The sequence below is a fragment of the Mustela lutreola genome, chromosome 1, assembly GCF_030435805.1.
Source record: "Mustela lutreola isolate mMusLut2 chromosome 1, mMusLut2.pri, whole genome shotgun sequence".
Taxonomy (NCBI): domain Eukaryota; kingdom Metazoa; phylum Chordata; class Mammalia; order Carnivora; family Mustelidae; genus Mustela; species Mustela lutreola.
The window spans coordinates 237,217,430-237,237,564 of NC_081290.1; the positions used below are offsets into that span (position 1 = coordinate 237,217,430).

Consider the following 20,135-nt stretch of genomic DNA (forward strand, 5'->3'; position numbering starts at 1 on the left):
GGGAGAGGGAGAAAAGGGCGGAGCAGGGAGCCCGATGCAGACCTTGATCCCGGGACCCTGGGATCATGACCCGAGCTGAAGGCAGATGCTTAATGACTGAGCCACCCAGGTGCCCCTTAGACACACATATTCTTTTTTTTTTTTCCACACATATTCTTGATAGTCATTATGAGCATGTAAATCCCTGGAGAGGATGGAGACCATTTCTGTAGTCTTGGTATACTCAGCAGTGTAACTTAGCACTGTCACTGCATAGTACCATGTTTATTGATTGTGTAAAACCCAGCTGGAGAGATGAGTATGTCATGGACAACATGTGGCTTACTCCCTCTCACTTAATAAACATATATTGAGCACCTATTATGTACTAGGTCCTATGGTAGAAATGAGTTATCCAGAAGATTGAGTCCTAATGCCTGGCTTTGGGAGTTCAGCTGAATAAAGTCAGTGAAGCAGACAGGTACTTGTAGGACAGTGTGATGAATGCTCTGACAGGCATATGCCTGGAGGACTATAACTGCACACAGGAGGGTACCTGGCCCTGTCTGGAGGGTTATGTGAAATTTCAAGGGAGCCTCAAAAAAGTGACTTCTAAGGAGAACTGAATGATAAAAGGTAATGTGACATAGGGAGCAAGCTACTAGAGGCAACCTCATGTACAAAGGTGTGATGTATTTAGGGAACAAATAGTTTCCTATGAAGGGTGACAGCAAATAATGCTAGAAGAGGCTGAGAGGTGGCTGGGCCAGGCCACAGAATGCCTTTGTGTCATGAGAAAAGTCTGGATTTTATCCAGCAAAGTCAACAGTGAGTCACTGTAATAATGGCTCAGGTCAGTGTTTTCCAAAGATTGGATTATAATCCATTAGTTGTAAAATTAGTGAATTGGGATTAGCATTTTAAAAAAGTACCTAGAAAAGAGTTGGCAGTATTAGTGTACATCATGTTTGTTAAGGTAAATAATGTTTAGTGATTCTTTTGTTTCAATTACATATATGTGAATAGTGTTCTGATGTAAAGTATTTTTTGATCTGTGGGTAAAACATTGAAACACTAGTCTAAAGGTTCAGTGGTACAAGTTAATACCTCAGATTACTTTTGATAGCAATTAACAGGAAACCCAGTGCAAGTAAGAATAATCACTAAAGATTATTACTATAGCATTTCCTCTAGTTGTTCTGATCTGACATTGTTCTGTCATCTTCAGCCTAAATCCAGTTCCCCATGGCTCTTAGAACAACATACTATCTTACCTTATCCAGCTGAGACCAGATTTCATTGCTTCAAATTAGTTTAGGCCTGTCCATCCCTCAATCCATTAAGAGCAAGGGGATGAAATACTAGGACTCCCTTAGACTAATGAATGTTTGGGAACAGTTGCTGTAGCTGTAGGGAACTATGATGCAATGTGGCAAATTCAGTGCATTATGGAAATACTGTAGCAGCACCTGGGTTTACAAAGTAATGAATTTAGATATGGGGATGGTCAGAGGAGCCACCCGATGCCAGAAATCTGTGTAGAAGTTAGGTAGGTGAAATGGGGAGAGTTCTTTGGATGGTCGAGACTGTGAACAAAAGGTGTAAGGGGAGCTGTGCGTAGGTGAAAGTCAAAATAAGGTCTTCCGTGCTTTCTAAGCATAGAATTAGAGGCAAGTGAAGTAAATGGAGTAGGGAGCAGATGCCGAGTCATCAAGGGGATCATGGTAAGGAACCAGGACTCTTTCCCCATGGGGAAGGAGGATGCACTGGAGATCATCAAGTAGAGAATTAAGACATCAGTTTTCTATTTCTTCATCTGCAGTGTGGAGGGAGGCAAGTTAGGAGGTCTGTTTCTGGGGACTAAGAGGAAAAGCTGAGAGTCAAGCCATAACCCACCTATGTAATACTTAACAGATGTAGTTTTAATTTTAAAGAAAGTACTTTCTTTAGGAGTCAGGAATGACTCCCAAGATATCTAGCTGAAGTGAATGTTCATGCCAAGACCACAGGAAGGAGATGAATCTTAGGGAAGCATTCAGAATTGTAGGTTTACTGAATAAAAGCTTTGAGTGTCTACTATACGTCACTCAAAATATGTCAGAAAGAGCTTTCTGGCAGTAGCATGAAGGTCAAATTTGAGGGAAGAGATGGGAAGTTTCAAGGTAGCCTCAAAAAAGTGATTTCTAAGGAGAGAATTGAATTGGGAGCAGATGACTCTTAAGACTTGAGCAGCTGCAGTGAAATAGAACACAATAGCCCTGTCCCTGAAGCTAGTATCTACCTATTCCACCAGTGACCCCTCTACCTTCACCCTTACCTTCTGACAGTGGTTGGGTTTAGCAGGCTAAATATACTCTGAAGTTCCAGTCTAAGATAAAAATCGCTCTTTGAGGGGCGCCTGGGTGGCTCAGTGGGTTAAGCCGCTGCCTTCGGCTTGGGTCATGATCTCAGGGTCCTGGGATTAAGTCCCGCATCGGGCTCTCTGCTCAGCAGTGAGCCTGCTTCCTCCTCTCTCTCTCTCTGCCTGCCTCTCTGCCTACTTGTGATCTCTGTCAAATAAAGAAATAAAATCTTAAAAAAAAAAAAAATCACTCTTTGGGGCGCCTGAGTGGCTCAGTAGGTTAAAGCCTCTGCTTTCAGCTCAGGTCATGATCCCAGGGTTCTGGGATCAAGCCCCCGCATTGGGCTCTCTGCTTGGCCTGAGGAATAGGAAGCCTATTCCTCTGAGCCTGAGGAATAGGAAGCCTGGCTGAGCTAAGTCTGGCTTCACAATAATTAGTGGATATCAAGGAGCTTCCTACTTCTCATTTGCTCTGGCCATTCTGAAACCGGATTTCCCTTTTCTAAGTTCCCAGAGAAGGGCCAGTTTGACAACAATAAAAACTTCCAGGAAATTCCCAGCACATTTAAGTTCCTAACCCTCCCCCAACCTCAACCCTCTCTTTATTCCCCAACCCCTGACTCCCACTCCAAAAGGAAGGAGCTTATCCCTGAATGCTTCCACCCCTTTGGCCAGAAAGGTGGTACATCTGAGTCCTTAGATCCTCTCCTCTGAGGCCTATCTGGGGCTGAGGGGAGCACATGAGGGTAATATGTGATCCTGTCTAGAAATAGAGGAATAGCTGTAGTGTTCCTTGGAGCTTCCTAAGGTACCAGATTATTATGGAAGATTCAGTTCTAGATGTTCACTCTCCTAGCCTGTCAGGAATTAATCTTTCTCCAAGAGATCCGAGAGGCTCAGTCTCTATGCTAGATGTCAAAACTCAATCACCTTTGGAGGCAAATTTGGAATTATAGGATATAAGCCCCATAAAAACTGGCATTAAGAAAAACAAAACTGCTGGTGCTCCTGGGTGGCAGATACTCACTCTCCCAGTAGGCTCTGTGGTGGAGCTTCCCATCACCCTAGAGGCCACAAGAGGCCACTGGTCCTAGAGGCCACAAAAGGCCACTGATCTGGGGTGGCTCAGTGGGCTAAGCCTCTGCCTCTGACTCAGATCATGATCCCAGGGTCCTGGGATGGAGCCCAACATCGGGCTCTCTGCTCAGTGGGGAGCCTCGACCCCCCCCTCTCCCGCCCCGGCCCACCCCCACCTGCCTATCTGCCTACTTGTGATCTGTCAAATAGATAAATAAAATCTTAAAGCAAAACAAAACAAAACACCAAACTGCTAACCTAACAAACTCAGAATATGAGCCAGAAACATTAGCAGTGAATTTACTAACTCACAGAGACTGAGCATTTGGATAGTTCTCATTCTCCAGAAATCTCAAGGGCAGGAAAAAATAAAAACCCAAATACATTCATATATTCATATAAGGAATTTTATCTACTGCAAAGAGGTGAGTATCTGGCTTCTCAGAAGCTTCTTGTCTCCATTAAGACCGTCCATTAACAACTCTAGCTCCAGTTCTTCTTAGAGATTAAAAGCTCCAAAGGCCTGTGATCACGGGCATTGATGAGTGTGCACACAACCTCTGGTCCCAGTTAAATCCCTGGCGTTTGAGCTGTGTGGGAGCCGTGGATGCTTGCTTTCTGGTCTTGCTGCAACCCTTGAAGCAGCTGGTTTAGAAGTGTAAGGTTGCTGTCTCTGCGAGGCACCGGTAGGGGTGGGAGGCAGTTCCCCTTATACTCGATCACTGCCATCTTGGCCCGATCCTGCTCACTGCTATTTGGGATCTGCAGCATTCTCGTGTAGCCCCCATTTTGACCTTGGTAACGAGGGGCCAGTACTTGAAACAGCTTTGGGATCAAGTCTTTCTCCTAGAGGGGGAGAGTTATCCAGGAAAGGGCAGAGTCAGGCAACACTGCGGAGACACATTTAACTTTCGGCACTTCCAAAAATAGGATCCAAACATATTCACACAAAACTCTCCCACCCCCTAACGCGGTAGAGTCAAAGTTACACTGAGGGGTTACAGGCATTTGTGTAGGCTGATTCACGTAACATTCAACTAACTTAAGATACACGTTTCTAATTTAGTTCACGATATCTGTCCACAAGTGAGTGTCTTAGCTTAATTCTATCCAGGTTCCCCTTCCTTTAACAACCCCCTCCCCCAAAGGGAGCAAAGGATCAGATTTGGGAGGGAGATAGGATGCACTCACCGTAAGCCAGAAGTCTGCCATGCGCATGGCTTGTTCGTTAGTGTCTCCCAGCTTCCCATAGTCGATGAGCTGAGGGGACATAACATCACTGATCCAACCCGAGCAAGAAAGGAGGCGCCAATCTTGCTTCTCTAACGCGGGACCGCAACCCACTCATCCCACTAGCAAACCATCCCTCTAATTCAAGCGAGTCCTAACTCCGCAGCTCTAACATGCCGTCCATTTGAGAGGCCGGAGGAGAGGGGTCAACTCAGGGTGTTAGGGGATTCAGACTTGGGGCAGGGACTGCCAGGGCTATCCCACTTATCCCCCAAGCCCAGCCGCCTCTCAGGCCAGAAGCCTCGCGTAGGACAGAAAGGTCCTGCCCCCAACTCACTCGCCTTGCTCGGCCCCGCCCCTCACCTTCTCGGCGTAGCCCCTCATTTCGTCCACGCGCGCCCATGACGCCTCGATGCGTTCGTGTCGCACCAAGCCTGTAAGCAAGTTCCTCAACAGGTGGATGCGGGACTCCGGACCAAGGCCCAGACGGCGGAATACGCGGCCATGGGAGATGGCGGCTGCAACTGACAGCCGCATGTTTTCTAGCTTCTCTCCGCCCCTACGAGGCCGGAACTGGAAACGCGAAGGGAGTCGCCGAGAAGACGGCTTAGGGAGGACGCATGCGCCGTACTTAGGTGCGTGGTGGACGTGTTTGCGCATGAGTATCAGAGCCTGCCTCGTTGGCAACCTGAGGGAGGGCGGAGAAGTGCTGGCTTCTCTCAGGAGAGGCGAGCGGGGCGGTCCTCAGGCACTCTGTCTGACAGGGGAACCAGGCGCCCCCTAGTGCGGGATGAAGCAGCCGTCGAGTGTCTTTTGGGCTGCGTCAGTCTTCTTGTGGCCTCCCGGGGGACGGGAAGCTTTGCCGCGGAGCCTTCTGGGAGAGTGAGTCTCTGAGGGGAAGGGCCTCCTGGAGGGGCGAGGTGGCTGTAGCCTTCGGCCCGGCCAGGTCCTCGCGGTGGCAAGTCCGCGTGGTTGACAACCTGAGCGTGTCTTTTTGTCACAAAATTATTTTCCGTAATAATGGGGAAATGAATAACAGTGATGCTCGGAAAAGAAGCGCAGTTAACTGAACATTTTCTTTTGTTAAAGTACGTGGAGTATCCATTCCAGTTAGAAAGTGCTGAAGTCAAAGGAAAAGTAAGGGCTTAATAAAGCTTAAAAAATTTTTTTTAAAAAGATTTTATTTATTTGACAGAGAGAGAAATCACAAGTAGGCAGAGAGGAGGAAGCATATGCTCCCCTCGGAGCAGAGAGCCCAAAGTGGGGCTCAATCCCAGGACTCTGGGATCATGACCTGAGCCGAAGGCAGAGGCTTTAACCCACTGAGCCACCCAGGCGCCCTGGCTTAATAATGCTTTTTAATTATGTCCGTGTACTTTTTGAAAAGGTGAGAAACATACCTGTGCATTTGTGTTAATGTTCAGTAGCGTTCTAGTTTCTGTTTTTGAGTCTTAATGTCTGCAAATCTGCACTTTGTCAAAATTACTCCTTGTTGTGGATTGAATTGTGCCTTCGCCTGATCCAACCCAAAGATATGTTAAGCCCAAACCCCTCCCAACCTCCACAGCATTCCCCTCAGAATATGACCTTATTTGGTAGAGCTATTGCAGTTGCAATTAATTATTAAGATGAGGTCATACTGGAGTAAAGTGGGCATTTAATCCAAATGACTGGTGTCCTCAAAAAAAAACCAAAAAACAAAAAACCACAAGTGCAGAGACACACACACAGAGTGAAGACAACCATGTGAGGACCAGAGACATACAGGGAGAATGCCATGTAACGGGGAAGTCAGAGATCCCAGTTAGGTAGTTAGGAGCCAAAGATCGCCAAGGATTTCTGGAAAACACCTGAAACTAAGGGAAAGACATGGAACAAAATTTACCCTAGATCCTTGAAAGAATTCATGGCCCAGCTGTCACATTGATTTTGGACTTTCATCCTTCAGGACTATGAGACAATAAATTGTAGACCACGGTATTAGTCTCCTAGGGCTTTTCTCCAAAAGAGAAAACGTTCATGTTTAGTAGATAACACACTTAGATTTGTGAAACTATCCTTGCTCATAGGTGACCAGAGAACACTTCTTGTTAATTTTGAGACGTTTCTTTTGTCTGAAGTAGTTAGGAAAAGTCTTAAACATACAGATACATTAGCATAGATTTATACAAATCTTGTTTCACAATAAATTCCAGAAATTGCAATATTGTCTGTGACTTATTTCTTTGGGATCAATTCTTACAGCTTTCAGGATTTCTGCAATTGAAAATTCATCATAAATCCTTAGTGGTAAAATCTTGTGAAGATTTTCTTCTGCTAAGTCAAGAGAAGATGAACTGACACTGACATCATTTGATGCATTGCTTTAGAAGAAATGTCCACTTTGTGAAAACGTATGGCACCAAACATTGTCCTTTATTATTTTTGTCCGTGAAATCCATCATACCTTGTCTCTTCTGGCAGTCTTTAAATTTGATTCTTTCTGTCAATTTTCTTACATTTTGTTATTGCATAGCTAATAGCTTTCTCCAGTTAATAGCTTTCTCCAGTTTCTGTGAGCTATTCACGGAACAATTTTAAACATTGGTGTTTTACTATGTGTTGTTCAAGACTTATTCTAGTTCAAAAATATTTTTGTGTCTGGCCTCATCTGATACATTACCTTAATTTAAAAAAAATTTGGAAAAGAAAAATCTTGTGCAACTAAAATTGTTTATTTTAAATTTACTGTTTTAAAAGTAGGGCTATGTTCTGCTAGAAGGGTTAGAGTCTAAAATGCACCAGAAGTGAATTTGGAAGATCATAAATTCTTACGAATTTACTGTGAAAAGTAACATATGTGGCCAAATTTGACTGTGTCACTGATAGTTCCTAAAATTAACTTTTCACATAGAATAAAATATTTGTTAGTGAATTGGTTTAAAAAGTGATCATTTGGGGCGCCTGGGTGGCTCAGTGGGTTAAGCCGCTGCCTTCGGCTCAGGTCATGATCTCAGGGTCCTGGGATCAAGTCCCACATCGGGCTCTCTGCTCAGCAGGGGGCCTGCTTCCTTCTCTCACTCTCTATCTGCCTGCCTTTCTGCCTACTTGTGATCTCTGTCTGTCAAATAAATAAAATATTTAAAAAAAAAAGTGATCATTTGAAGCTTACATGTATATTATTATAACTCAGGAGACAGAAAAATAACTAGAATTTATACCCCCAAAATATTTTTATGTGAGGGTTATTGTATCACTAACACTGTTTAGCATTGTTGTGTAAAGTGATAAAAAACAATCTGAGGGTTTTGAAGGGGCAGGGGGGTGGGAGGTTGGGGGAGCCTGGTGGTGGCTATTATGGAGGGCACGTATTGCATGGAGCACTGGGTGTGGTGCATAAACAATGAATTCTGTTACAGTGAAAAGAAATTAAATAATGAACTCCTCAAACTCAACACACACAAAACAGACAATCATATCAAAAAATGGGCAGAAGATATGAACAGACACTTCTCCAATCAAGACATACAAATGGCTATCAGACACATGAAAAAATGTTCATCATCATTAGCCCTCAGGGAGATTCAAATTAAAATCACATTGATATATCACCTTACACCAGTTAGAATGGCCAAAATTAACAAGACAGGAAACAACATATGTTGGAGGGGATGTGGAGAAAGGGGAACCCTCTTACACTGTTGGTGGGAATGCAAGTTGGTGCAGCCTCTTTGGAAAACAGTGTGGCGATTCCTCAAGAAATTAAAAATAGAACTTCCCTATGACACTGCAATTGCACTACTGGGTATTTACCCCAAAGATCAGATGTCGTGAAAAGAAGGGCCATCTGTACCCCAATGTTTATAGCAGCAATGACCACGGTCGCCAAACTGTGGAAAGAACCAAGATGCTCTTCAACGGACGAATGGATAAGGAAGATGTGGTCCATATACACTATGGAGTATTATGCCTCCATCAGAAAGGATGAATACCCAACTTTTGTAGCAACATGGACGGGACTGGAAGAGATTATGCTGAGTGAAATAAGTCAAGCAGAGAGAGTCAATTATCATATGGTTTCACTTATTTGTGGAGCATAACAAATAGCATGGAGGACATGGGGAGTTGGAGAGGAGAGGGGAGTTGGGGTAAATTGGAAGGGGAGGTGAATCATGAGAGACTATGGACTCTGAAAAACAATCTGAGGGGATTGAAGTGGCAGGGGGGATGGTGGGAGGTTGGGGTACCAGGTGGTGGGTATTATAGAGGGCACGGATTGCATGGAGCACTGGGTGTGGTGAAAAAATAATGAATATTGTTATGCTGAAAACAAATAAAAAATAAATTAAAAAAATGTACTGTAAAAAAATTAGGTTGACTTTTAGTTTTATTACTTTTTTGAAAAAAGATTTTATTTATTTGAGAAAGAGTGCGTGGGGGGGGGAGGGGCAGAGGGAGAAGGGGAGAAGCAAAGTGCAGGAAGATAGACCTGGGGCTGGATCCCTTGGGTCCTGGGGTCAAGATCTGAGCCGAAGGCAGACACTTAACCAGCTGAACCACCTGGGTGCCCCTAGTTTTATTACTATTTTAAAATCCTTTACAGATAGTTCACTTTCTTATGCTTGCAGAAGGGCAGATTGCTCCTTCCTTCTCACCAGATACCAAATGGCTCTGAGTGTCCAGCTGGGTCTCCAAGGAAAGTACTCAGATGAATCTGAGTATTCTGGGTGAGCCAGGAGTTGGAGTAACTCTTGAGAGTTCCTGTTGAGCCCCTGAGGTGGTGGTGGTAGTGACTATAGCTAGACTGGCAGAGGTGAGGAAAGTGGTCCCAAGCAGTGTTCTGCAGAAGCTGAAGAAGAAAGACCCCAATGGGCGCCTGGGTGACTCAGTGGGTTGAGCCTCTGCCTTCAGCTCCGGTCATGATCTTGGGGTCCTGGGATGGAGCCCCGCATCGAGCTCTCTGCTCAGCAGGGAACCTGCTTCCCCCCACCCCACCGCCTGCCTGTGATCTCTGTCTGTCAAATTAAAAAAAATAATAAACAATAAAAAACAACAAAAAAATAAATAAAAACACAAACAGAAAACTGTTATACATGAAATTTCATAGCTTCTGCTGGAAGGAGGGGGTTGGACTTGGCCTGCACTACTGCAGAGAACCCCAGTGTGATGTTGTGACATAATGTGTAATGTGACGTGTGTGTGTGTGTGTGTGTGTGTGTGCAATCTTTGTCTAGGTTCCTGTTACAGAGGGAACATTTCCTGAGTGATAGGAATGAGAGTGTCTTTTGTTATCATAAAAGCCCCTTTCAACCGTACCTGAGTTAGCTAATGAGGTGACTCTTGGAGGAGGGGGTGCTGGTTAGCGGAGGAACTAACAATGTGATTGGAGTGATTAGAGAGTTGATGCCTTTCCTTCCTCTGGGGAGGTTGGAGATTGACCTAATCACCAGTGTCCAGTGATTTAGTCAATTGTGCCTGCATAAGATCCCTAAACAATAGGGTTTGGGCAGCTTCTGGGTTGGTGAGCACACTGAAGTGTCTGGAGGCTTAGCATGCCCAAAGAGGGCATGGGAGCTCTGCCCTCCCTCCTCCTATATACTTGCTCTATGCATCTCTTCCATTTGGCTGTTCTGAGGTGTACCTTTTTATAAACCAGTAATAGTAAGTGAAAGTGCATTCCTGCCATTCTAGCAAATTATTAAATTTGAGGAGGTGATCACGGGAAACCCCATTTTGTAGGTGACAACCTGGGACTTGCAATTGTAACTTCAAGTGGGAGACTGAGCCCTTAACCTGTGGGGTCTGTGCTAACTCCAGGTAGTTAGTATCAGAATTGGCTTGTAGGACTCCCAGTTGGTGTCTTTAAAGAATTAGAGAGTTGCCTATTGTGGGAAACCCACATATTTGGTGTCAGAAGTAGAGAAATAATCTCTTTTCTATACTCTGAATGACTAGATGGGGTGGGAAAAAAGAACCAAAGTAGAGAAATAAGTAGATTATTTCTTAAGTAGAGAAATAATCTCTTTTCTATACTCTGAATGACTGCATCCTATTCTGTTGAAGCTTCCAGGAAACAATGTCCAGGGAGTTCAGGAAGTAATGTGGTAATGATGGTGGAAACCATTGTCAGTTAGACCCTAAGCCAGCTTGTGGTTCTGTCCCTAGAATCCTGAATGTCTAGAAGTATCATACGTCTGGGTTCCTGATAAGTGTTTTGCTTTCAGGTTGGAGTCTTAAAACCTCTTTGGATTCAATGTTTTGGGAAGCATTAGACAAAGATAGAGTCCATGTCTGGTATCAGATAGGATTGTGATCATATTAGAATAAGTTAAAATGAATTTCCCACTGTTAGAATCATTGGGATATTGAGGATAACTATAAGACAAACACATCCAAAATGGAAACAAGACACCTTGTAAGCAGTTGAATTTAGGATAATAAGTTACTGATGTATAAGCATCTAAAATTGAGGTGGTCTAGGGCTGTAGAGAGACATGGAGTTTGGACAGAAATCAGCATAACCATCTGTGGTGATGTTTCCCTTTGGAAATGATGACTAGCTCTTTCCACTTGGCTTACTCTCTTCATGTGGTGTTCTTTCCCCTCCCAGCTTCATTTCCTTGTATTATTAGTGAGATGAACTGCCTGCTGCTGGGATTATAAGGTTCTTCAAGGTCAGGGAAGGATTCTGACTCAGGCATCTCCTCTCCCACTCCTATTCCTCTACTTCTAGCCTAGTGCTGTGCTTTTTTTTTTTTTTTTTAAAGTCTTTTTAATACAAGTTTAAAAAAGAGAATTTGATTTTGATATTTTTTGTCTGTGTTCCTGGATGATTTTACCTTTACTTGGAACAATTATTTATCCCTTCCTTTGTCTTTCACTTGATAGGTACTTATTGAGGATTTACTATGTGGCTAGGTACATTGCTTGTGTTAAAAAGCAAAATTCAGTTGAGTAAACTTAAGTAAAATTTGAGTAAAAATTGAGTAAATTTTGTCTAAGATCCAATTGGATTTATTCAATAATTCATGAATATAGCAGGATCCCATCTAGCAAAAAGAAAGGAGCTCTGAGGAGTTGTATAAAATGGAAGGTTTTTATAGGCAGAAAAAGGGTGAGACAAGTTAAAAAAATGGATTATTTCAGGCAAGAAACTCAGTGTCAGGATACACAGACTGGGACAGAGAAGGATGGAAAGTATATCTAGGGAGGCAAACAGAAAATATCCAACAAAAGCAGTGAAAAAAAAAATCACAGCCAGTTCCTGCATTCATAGCATTTATATTCTAGGAAAGCTATTTTTAAAAGGAGTTATATATACCCTTGGGGTTCAAATTGACTCTGCAGGAGATACACATGTATGGATAATTTTCTTAAAATATTTTATTTATTTGTTTGAGAGAGAGAGAACGAGTAGGGGAGAGTGGCAGGAGAGGGAGAAGCAGGCTCCCCACCAGGGAGGGAGTCCAACACGAGGCTTGATCCCAGGATCCTGAGATCATGACCTGAGCTGAAGGCAGATGTTTAACCTAACCAACTCAGCCACCCAGGTGCCCCCTGGCATGGATAATTTTAAGGTAATTTTTACCAGGTCTTAAACCTCCGTATGTCTCTTCTAAAATTGATTTGCCTAGGAATATGTCTGTAGTAGAAATGGCATTTTGGTTCTTTTTTCCCACCTCATTTTTCATATCAACTCCTTTCTAATTAAAAAAAAATAAAGTCATTCTTTTTGCCCTTATTGAATCTTATTATGATACACTGTTCCCTGAGTTAAAAGTCCATCTATCTAATCTGTCTTAGAATTAAAATATTCAAGATTTTTAAAAAGCATGCTGGGGTGGTGCCTCGGTGGCTCAGTCATTTAAACGTTGGACTCTTGATTTCAGCTCAGGTCATGATCTTAGGGCCCTAAGATGAAGCCCCGCATTGGGCTCTGTGCTTTGTACTGAGTGTGGAGCCTTCTTGATTCTCTCCTGTCCTCTCCATCTGCCCCTCCCCGTTTGTGCATGTATGCCTGCACTCACACACATACTCTCTCTCTCTCTCTCTCATACACACACACACACACACACACACACACACACACACACACACACAATCATGCTGGGAAATAACCTTCTACAAAATGTTTTGTGTTTTCATTAGTTTCAGTAATGAAAAAAAACCTTAGTGATTATCTTTATTCACTCATGTCTCAGTTGTGAAGGTGTTCAGGACAGTCACCCTCCTCCCCCATGTGCCACTTTGGCATGTGGGTTATTTTCAGCTGGACACTTGAGACTTTGTGGGCTCAAGTGAAAGTTTTGTCCCTCCCTTAGTCATGCAGAAAAATCTAAATTGGGGGTCTTTCCCAGAATAAGAATTATTAACAGAGATACATTTTTAAAAAATTTTTTTTAAACTTTTATTTATTTATTTATAGCAGAGATACATTTTATCTGATTTACCTATCTGTATGGTAAGACAAAAATCTCATTACCAAACATCTGTCCTTTTTATTTTACTTTTTATTTTATTTTAATTCCAGTATAGTTAACATACAGTGTTATATTGGGATCAGATATGCAATATAGTGATTCAGTGATTCCATCTGCTAAAAATCTGCTGATAGCCTAATGGGGTTTTCCTTATAGGTAACTATCTTTTGCCTTTCTGCTTTTAAAACTTTTTCTTTTTCATTACACTTGGTCATTTTAATTACAATATGTCTTGGTGTGGATCTGCTTTTGTTGATTTTATTGGAGGTTTTCTGTGCCTCCTGGATCTGGATATGTTTCCTTTCTCAGATTAGGAAAGTTTTCAGCTATTATCTCTTCAAATAAATTTTCTGCCCTCCCTTCTCTGTCTTCTCCTGGGACTCCTATAATAGGAATGTTGGAATCACTGAGTTCCCTAAGTCTATTCTCATTTTGTGTGTGTGTGTTTTTTTTTTAAAGATTTTTCTTATTTATTTGACAGACAGATCACAAGTAGGCAGAGAGAGGGAGGGAAGCAGGCTCCCTGCTGAGCAGAGAGCCCGATGTGGGGCTTGATTCCAGGACCCTGAGATCATGACCCGAGCTGAAGGCAGAGGCTTAACCCACTGAGCCACCCAGGTGCCCCTCTATTCTCATTTTGTATAATTCTTTTTTCTCTCTTTTGTTCAGCTTGATTACCATCCATTGTTCTGTCTTCTAGGTCATTAATTTGTTCCTCTGCTTCTTCTGGCCTACTGTTCATTCCATCAAGCATGTTTCTCATTTCATTTATTGAGTCTTTTATCTCTGCTGTATTATCCTGTATCTCTGTGTTGATGGTCTCACTGATGTCCTCCACACTTGCCTCAAATCCAGTAAGTATCCTTATGATCATTGCTTTAAATTCTCCATTAGGCATGTTACTTATATCTTTTTTACTTAGATCTCTGGCTGTGGCCTTATCCTGTTCTTTCATTTGGGACGAATTCCTTTGTCTTCTCATTTTGTCTAAGTCTCTGTGCCTATTTATGTGTATTAGAAAAGTCAGCTACATCTCCTGTTCTTGAGGGTAATGGCTTTTTGAAGAAGTCCTGTAGTGCCCTGCAGTATAGTGTTTCCTGTTCCCTAAGGCCTGGTGATTCCAGGAGTGTTCCCAAGTGTGTGCCATGTGTGTGCTCTGCTGTTGTCTTCTGGATGCTCTATCCTGCAGGCCAGGCATCTGCAGAGGTTCTCCTTCCCTTCTGGGGCAGTGTTTAGTCCCTGGCCTGAATATGATGAGTTTTAACTAGGTGTGCCCTTGTCTGCTTGTGAAATGAGAGCTATCACTCATGCTGCCACAGGAATCAAGACCTCATAAAACTCCCATGTTGGGAAAAGAGGTGTTGGCAGGGGTTGGACCCATCCTATGGGGGAGTCCCTTCCCTCCCACTGGTACCGAGGCAAGCATCTTGGAAGGGACAGTTCCACTAGAATGCAAGGGGTCAGGGCCTGATGTAAGCAAGTTAGGGACTTTGCTGGTTTCTGCTGGTGACCCTGTGCTTATGCTGAAGGCTGGGGAAGGGGAAAGGGAAGCTGCCAGTTCCTTTGTTCCTGGAGGGGTCTCTCTGTTAACACTGCCTCTCTGGGAAGGGTTTGGAGATAAGCAAATAATCACCCCACTGTGTGCCCCAGGCTCTCTTTAGATTGCTGTTTCCAGGCTGAAAGTGTATGTGGGCTGTTTGCCTGTGTTCTCTTGAAGAGCAGTCCCAGTGCCTTTGGGCTCCCAAGCCAAGCATGGTGACCTTTACAACTTTAGGCTTTAGGGACACCTGGGTGACTCAGTTGGCTGGACTTCTACTTTCAGGTCAGGTCATGATCCTGGGGTCCCGGGAGCAGTCCCCCACATTAGGCTCCTTGCTCGGTGGAGAACTTGCTTCTCCCTCTGCCCACCACTTCACCTGTTTGTGTGTGTTCATACGCGTGCTCTTTCTCCCTGACAAATGAATAAAATTGAAAAAAATAAATACATAAACAACTTCAGACTTTAAGACCCACTGGTTGCCAGAAGTCACAAAATTCAGCCCCTCTTACTTTCCTAGCCAGTTTATATGGGAATTCATTTTACAAGTGCATTCCCATATGTTAGTCTGTATCTTGCTCATCTCTGTGGCCCTGGCTCTCTCCCCACTGCAGCAAACACTACCTGTTTTTCTGACAAACCATGTCTCTACATGTCTTACCTTCTTCACTGTTTTCTCTTATCTTACCTTTGGTTGTGGAGCTTGTTCTGCCAGTCATCAGGTCAATTTCTGGGGCATTTAGGATGGTTTGACAGAATCTAAGTTCTTCCTACTCTGCTGACATCATCCCAACTGCCCATCTGCTCTTCTTATCACCCTGGGGATGAGGTCTTTCGTCTGTTTTGAGTCTATTTTTGACTTTAGTATAAGGAAATGGTCCAGTTTGATTCTTCTGCATGTGGCTGTCCAATTTTCCCAACACCATCTGTTGAAGAGACTGTTTTTTCCACCGGACAATCTTTCCTGCTTTGTCGAACGTTAGTTGACCGTAGAGTTGAGGGTCCATTTCTGGGTTTTCTATTCTGTTCCATTGATCTATGTGTCTGTTTCTGTGCCAGTACCATACTGTCTTGTTGATGACAGCTTTGTAACAGAGCTTGAAGTCTGGAATTGTGATGCCACCAACTTTGGCTTTCTTTTTCAACATTCCTCTGGCTATTCGGGGTCTTTTCTGGTTCCATATAAGTTTTAGGATTATTTGTTCCATTTCATTGAAAAAAGTTGATGGTATTTTGATAGGGGTTGCATTAAATGTGTAGATTTCTCTAGGTAACATAGACGTTTTCACAATATTTGTTCTTCTGATCCATGAGCATGGAACATTTTTCCATTTCTTTGTGTCTTCCTCAATTTCTTTCATGGGTACTTTATAGTTTTCTGAGTACAGATTCTTTGCCTCTTTGCTTAGGTTTCTTCCTAGGTATCTTATTGTTTGGGGTGCAATTGTAAATGTGATTGACTTCTTAATTTCTCTTTCTTCTGTCTTGTTGTTGGTGTATAGAAGTGCAATAGAAGTGCAACTGATTTCTGTGCATTGATTTTATATCCTAACACTTTAATGAATTCCTGTATGAGTTCTATTAATTTTGGAGTGGGGTCATTTGAGTTTTCCACCTAAAGTATCATATCTTCTGCAAAGAGTGAGAGTTTGACTTTGCCGACTCTCATGCCTTTTATTTCTTTTTGTTTTCTGATTGCTGAGGCTAGGACTTCTAGTACTATGTTGAATAGCAGTGGTGATAGTGGACTTCCCTGCTGTGTTCCTGACCTTGGGGGAAAAGCTCTCAGTTTTTCCTCATTGAGAATGATATTCACTGTGGATTTTTCATAGATGGCTTTGATGATATTGGGGTAGGTACCCTCTATCCCTACACTTTGAAGAGTTTTGATCAAGAAAGGATGCTGTACTTTGTAAAATGCTTTTCCAGCATCTATTGAGAGTATCATATGGTTCTTGTTCTTTCTTTTATTAATGTATTGTATCACATTGATTGATTTGTGGATGTTGAAGCAACGTTGTAGCCCTGGAAAAAATTCCACTTGGTTGTGGTGAATAATCCTTTTATTTATTTATTTTTTACAGTGTTCCAAGATTCATTTTTTTATGCACCACTCCCAGTCTCCATGCAATATGGGCCCTCCTTAATACCACCAGGCTCACCCTTCTCCCCTCCAAAACCCTGTTTGTTTCTCAGAGTCCACAGTGTCTCATGGTTCATCTCCTGCTCTGATTTCCCCTAACTCACTACTCCTCCTCAACTCCCAATGTCCTCCATGTTATTCCTTATGCCAGGTCTCTGTGGATAGGTATTCTGCAAAGCTAATATTTCTACCATTGTATGTTACAAGCTTCTTGTCCTGAGCTGCTTTCAGGAATTTCTGTCACTAAGACTTGTAAGTTTTACTATTAGATGATCGGATGTGGACTTATTTTTATTGATTTTGAGGGGGATTCTCTGCCTTCTGGATTTTGATGCTTGTTCCCCATGCCATATTAGGGAAATTCTCTACTATGCTTTGCTTCAATATACCTTCTGCTCCTCTCTTTCTTTCTTCTTCTTCTGGGATCCCAATTATTCTAATATCTTATGGTATCTTAGGGTATCACTTATCTCTCGAATTCTCCCCTTGCGGTCCTGTAGTTTGTCTCTCTTTTGCTTAGCTTCTTTATTCTCCATCATTTGGTCTTTTCTATCACTAATTATTTTTTCTGCCTCATTTATCCTAGCAGTAAGAGCCTCCATTTTGGATTGCACCTTATTAATAGCTTTTTTTAATTTCAACTTCATTAGATTTTAGTTCTTTTATTTCTCCAGAAGGAGATTTTATTTTTCCGGAAAGGGATTCTCTAATATCTTACATGCTTTTTTCAAGCCAGCTAGCACCTTGATAATTGCCATTCTGAACTCTAGTTCTGACATATTACTGATGTCCAAATTAATTAGGTCCCTGGCCATTGGTACTGCCCCTTGTTCTTCTTTCTGTGGTGAGTTTTTCCACCTTGTCATTTTATGACAAGAAGATGAATGGATGAATGAGAGAACAAAATACTAAAAGGGTAGCAAGGACCCCAGAAAAATATACACTAACCAAATCAGAAGAGACCTGAAATTGGGAGGAGAAGAAAGGGGCGGGGAGAGAAATATATGTATATATTAGACTGGTGAATAGAACAGAGCCACCCACTTGATTTTGGATGTATTTTGGTCTGTTAGAAGAAACTACCTACCAAAATTTTAAAGAAAGGAAAACTTATATATATACAAAAATAAAGGTAAACATGATTAAGGGATGGAATATGACTGTAAAGATGAAAATTAAAAAAGATTCTAAAATAGGAATTGATTAACTAAAAAGTTGGTTGAAAAAGAAAAAAAAAACAGGAAAGAATGTGATCAGGCTGGAGACTAGAACAAAACCATGTGCTAGATTTAGGGTATATTTAATCTATTAGAAGAAATTGTATCCCAGAATTTTAAAGAAAAAAAAACTATGTAATGTACAAAAAATAAGGTTAAATTCAATGACAGGATAAAAAATGCCTATAACAATGAAACATTTTAAAGAATTTTTTATTTTATTTTATTTTTTAATTTTTATTTTCAACATAACAGTATTTCTTGTTTTTGCACCACACCCAGTGCTCCATGCAATCCATGCCCTCTCTAATACCCACCACCTGCTACCCCCAACCTCCCACCCCCCGCCACTTCAAACCCCTCAGATTGTTTTTCAGAGTGCATAATCTCTCATGATTCATCTCCCCTTCCAGTTTCCCCCAACTCCCTTCTCCTTTCTAACTCCCCTTGTCCTCCATGCTATGTGTTATGCTCCACAAATAAGTGAAACCATATGATAATTGACTCTCTCTGCTTGACTTATTTCACTCAGCATAATCTCAGATATTGATATGATAAAATAGTTAAAAATGTTAAAACTGGAAAGAGGAAAAATTAAAAACATAGAATAAGAAAAAAAATTTAAAAATTTTAACTTTGAGGGGCGCCTGGGTGGCTCAGTGGGTTGAGCTGCTGCCTTTGGCTCAGGTCGTGATCTCAGGGTCCTGGGATCGAGTCCCACATCGGGCTCTCTGCTCAGCGGGGAGCCTGTTTCCCTCTCTCTCTCTCTCTCTCTGCCAGCCTCTCTATCTACCTGTGATCTCTCTCTGTCAAATAAATAAAAAAAATCTTTACAAAAAAAATTTTAACTTTGAAAAACTAAAGTATCATGGGAAAAAAGCCATGAATTTTATGCATTGCTTTCCCCTGGCTCTAGAGTTCTGCAGTTCTCATTGATCAGTGAACACGGTCTTGGCTAGATGTTCTTGGTGATCTTCTGGGGGAGGGGTCTGTTGCAGTGATTCTCAAATGTCTTTGTCCGAGGTGGAAATCGCAGCCCTTGCCAGGCGCCTGGCTAAGTACTCTGCTTGGTTTGCTCTCGGAGCCTTTGGTCCCTGAACACTTTGCTTAGAGCTTTGGAGGAGGAGAATGAAGATGGTGGCCTCCAAATCTCCAGCCCCTAGGATCCGAGAGCTTGGGGCCACACTCCTCAGTGTGCTGTCAGAGAAAAGCCGTCAATCCTTCTCATCTCCCTGGTCTCCCTGGTGAGCACGCTATGCTCACCCGGCCTGTGACCAAGGGTTTGTTTCTATCTCTGGCACACAGCCCTGTTTGGAGTCTCCAAACCCAGAAGATTCCTGCAGCTTGCTCCTGTGCCACTCTTTCCAAAGGAAGGAGGGCGTCTCTCAGGATCTGCCACTTGTGCTCGAAGAACAGTGGCCTGACTGTGCCTCAGATCACTGTTTAAGGTAACCCTGAGCTGAGTGTCCTGACCTCGGCTCTGTCTCTGTAGCTTGCTTCCCCATTCTGATACCTGGAAGCTCTGCCACAGTCAGACACCCCTGGTGTTTTTGTGTCCCTGCAGGTCGTGAGACCACACTGTCCCCACGAGGGCTGCACCCCCACTTAGGCACTAGAGTGATGTCTCTCAGTGGAGCCGACTTCTAAAAGTTCCTATTTGTGCTCCACTGCTCTATAACTTGCTGGGAGCCCCAACCCCCCCCCCCACAACCCCCGTCATCTGTCTGCGCGTTGCTTCAGATTCACTTCTCTGCACATCCTGCCTTTAGCTGGACTCCTGGTACCTGATGATATTTCAGCCTTCTACTCTGCCCTGTTCTAACATCTAATTGCTGTCATTTTTCAACTAATTCCCTGATCATATCTTCTTACACCCTGCACTTCCAAGGGGCCCATACCTAATAACTTCTTTGTCTTCATCATCTTTCTTTCTTTCTTTCTTTCTTTTTCTTTCTTTCTTTCTTCTTCTTCTTCTTCCTCTTCTTCTTCTTCTTCTTCTTCTTCTTCTTCTTCTTCTTCTTCTTCTTCTTCTTCTTCTTCTCCTCCTCCTCCTCCTCCTCCTCCTCCTCCTCCTCCTCCTCCTCCTTCTTTTTTCTCCATTAATCTTCACCGAACCCAATCTCACTTTGGTACTGGGTATTATTTGTCTAAG

At 42.7% G+C, this 20,135-nt stretch overlaps 1 protein-coding gene across 1 annotated transcript; it reads right to left on the minus strand.

Annotated features, from left to right (window-relative positions):
* Window positions 1-3,683: 3,683 nt before the first annotated feature.
* MRPL17 (mitochondrial ribosomal protein L17) lies at window positions 3,684-5,228 on the minus strand. Its single transcript, XM_059134819.1, has 3 exons — window positions 4,991-5,228; window positions 4,589-4,657; window positions 3,684-4,243 (listed from the first exon to the last, which is right to left on the minus strand). Exons 1-3 carry the CDS (start codon window positions 5,162-5,164, stop codon window positions 3,968-3,970), a joined length of 519 nt encoding a protein of 172 aa, XP_058990802.1. The 5' UTR covers window positions 5,165-5,228; the 3' UTR covers window positions 3,684-3,967.
* Between the last annotated feature and the right edge of the window lie 14,907 nt (window positions 5,229-20,135).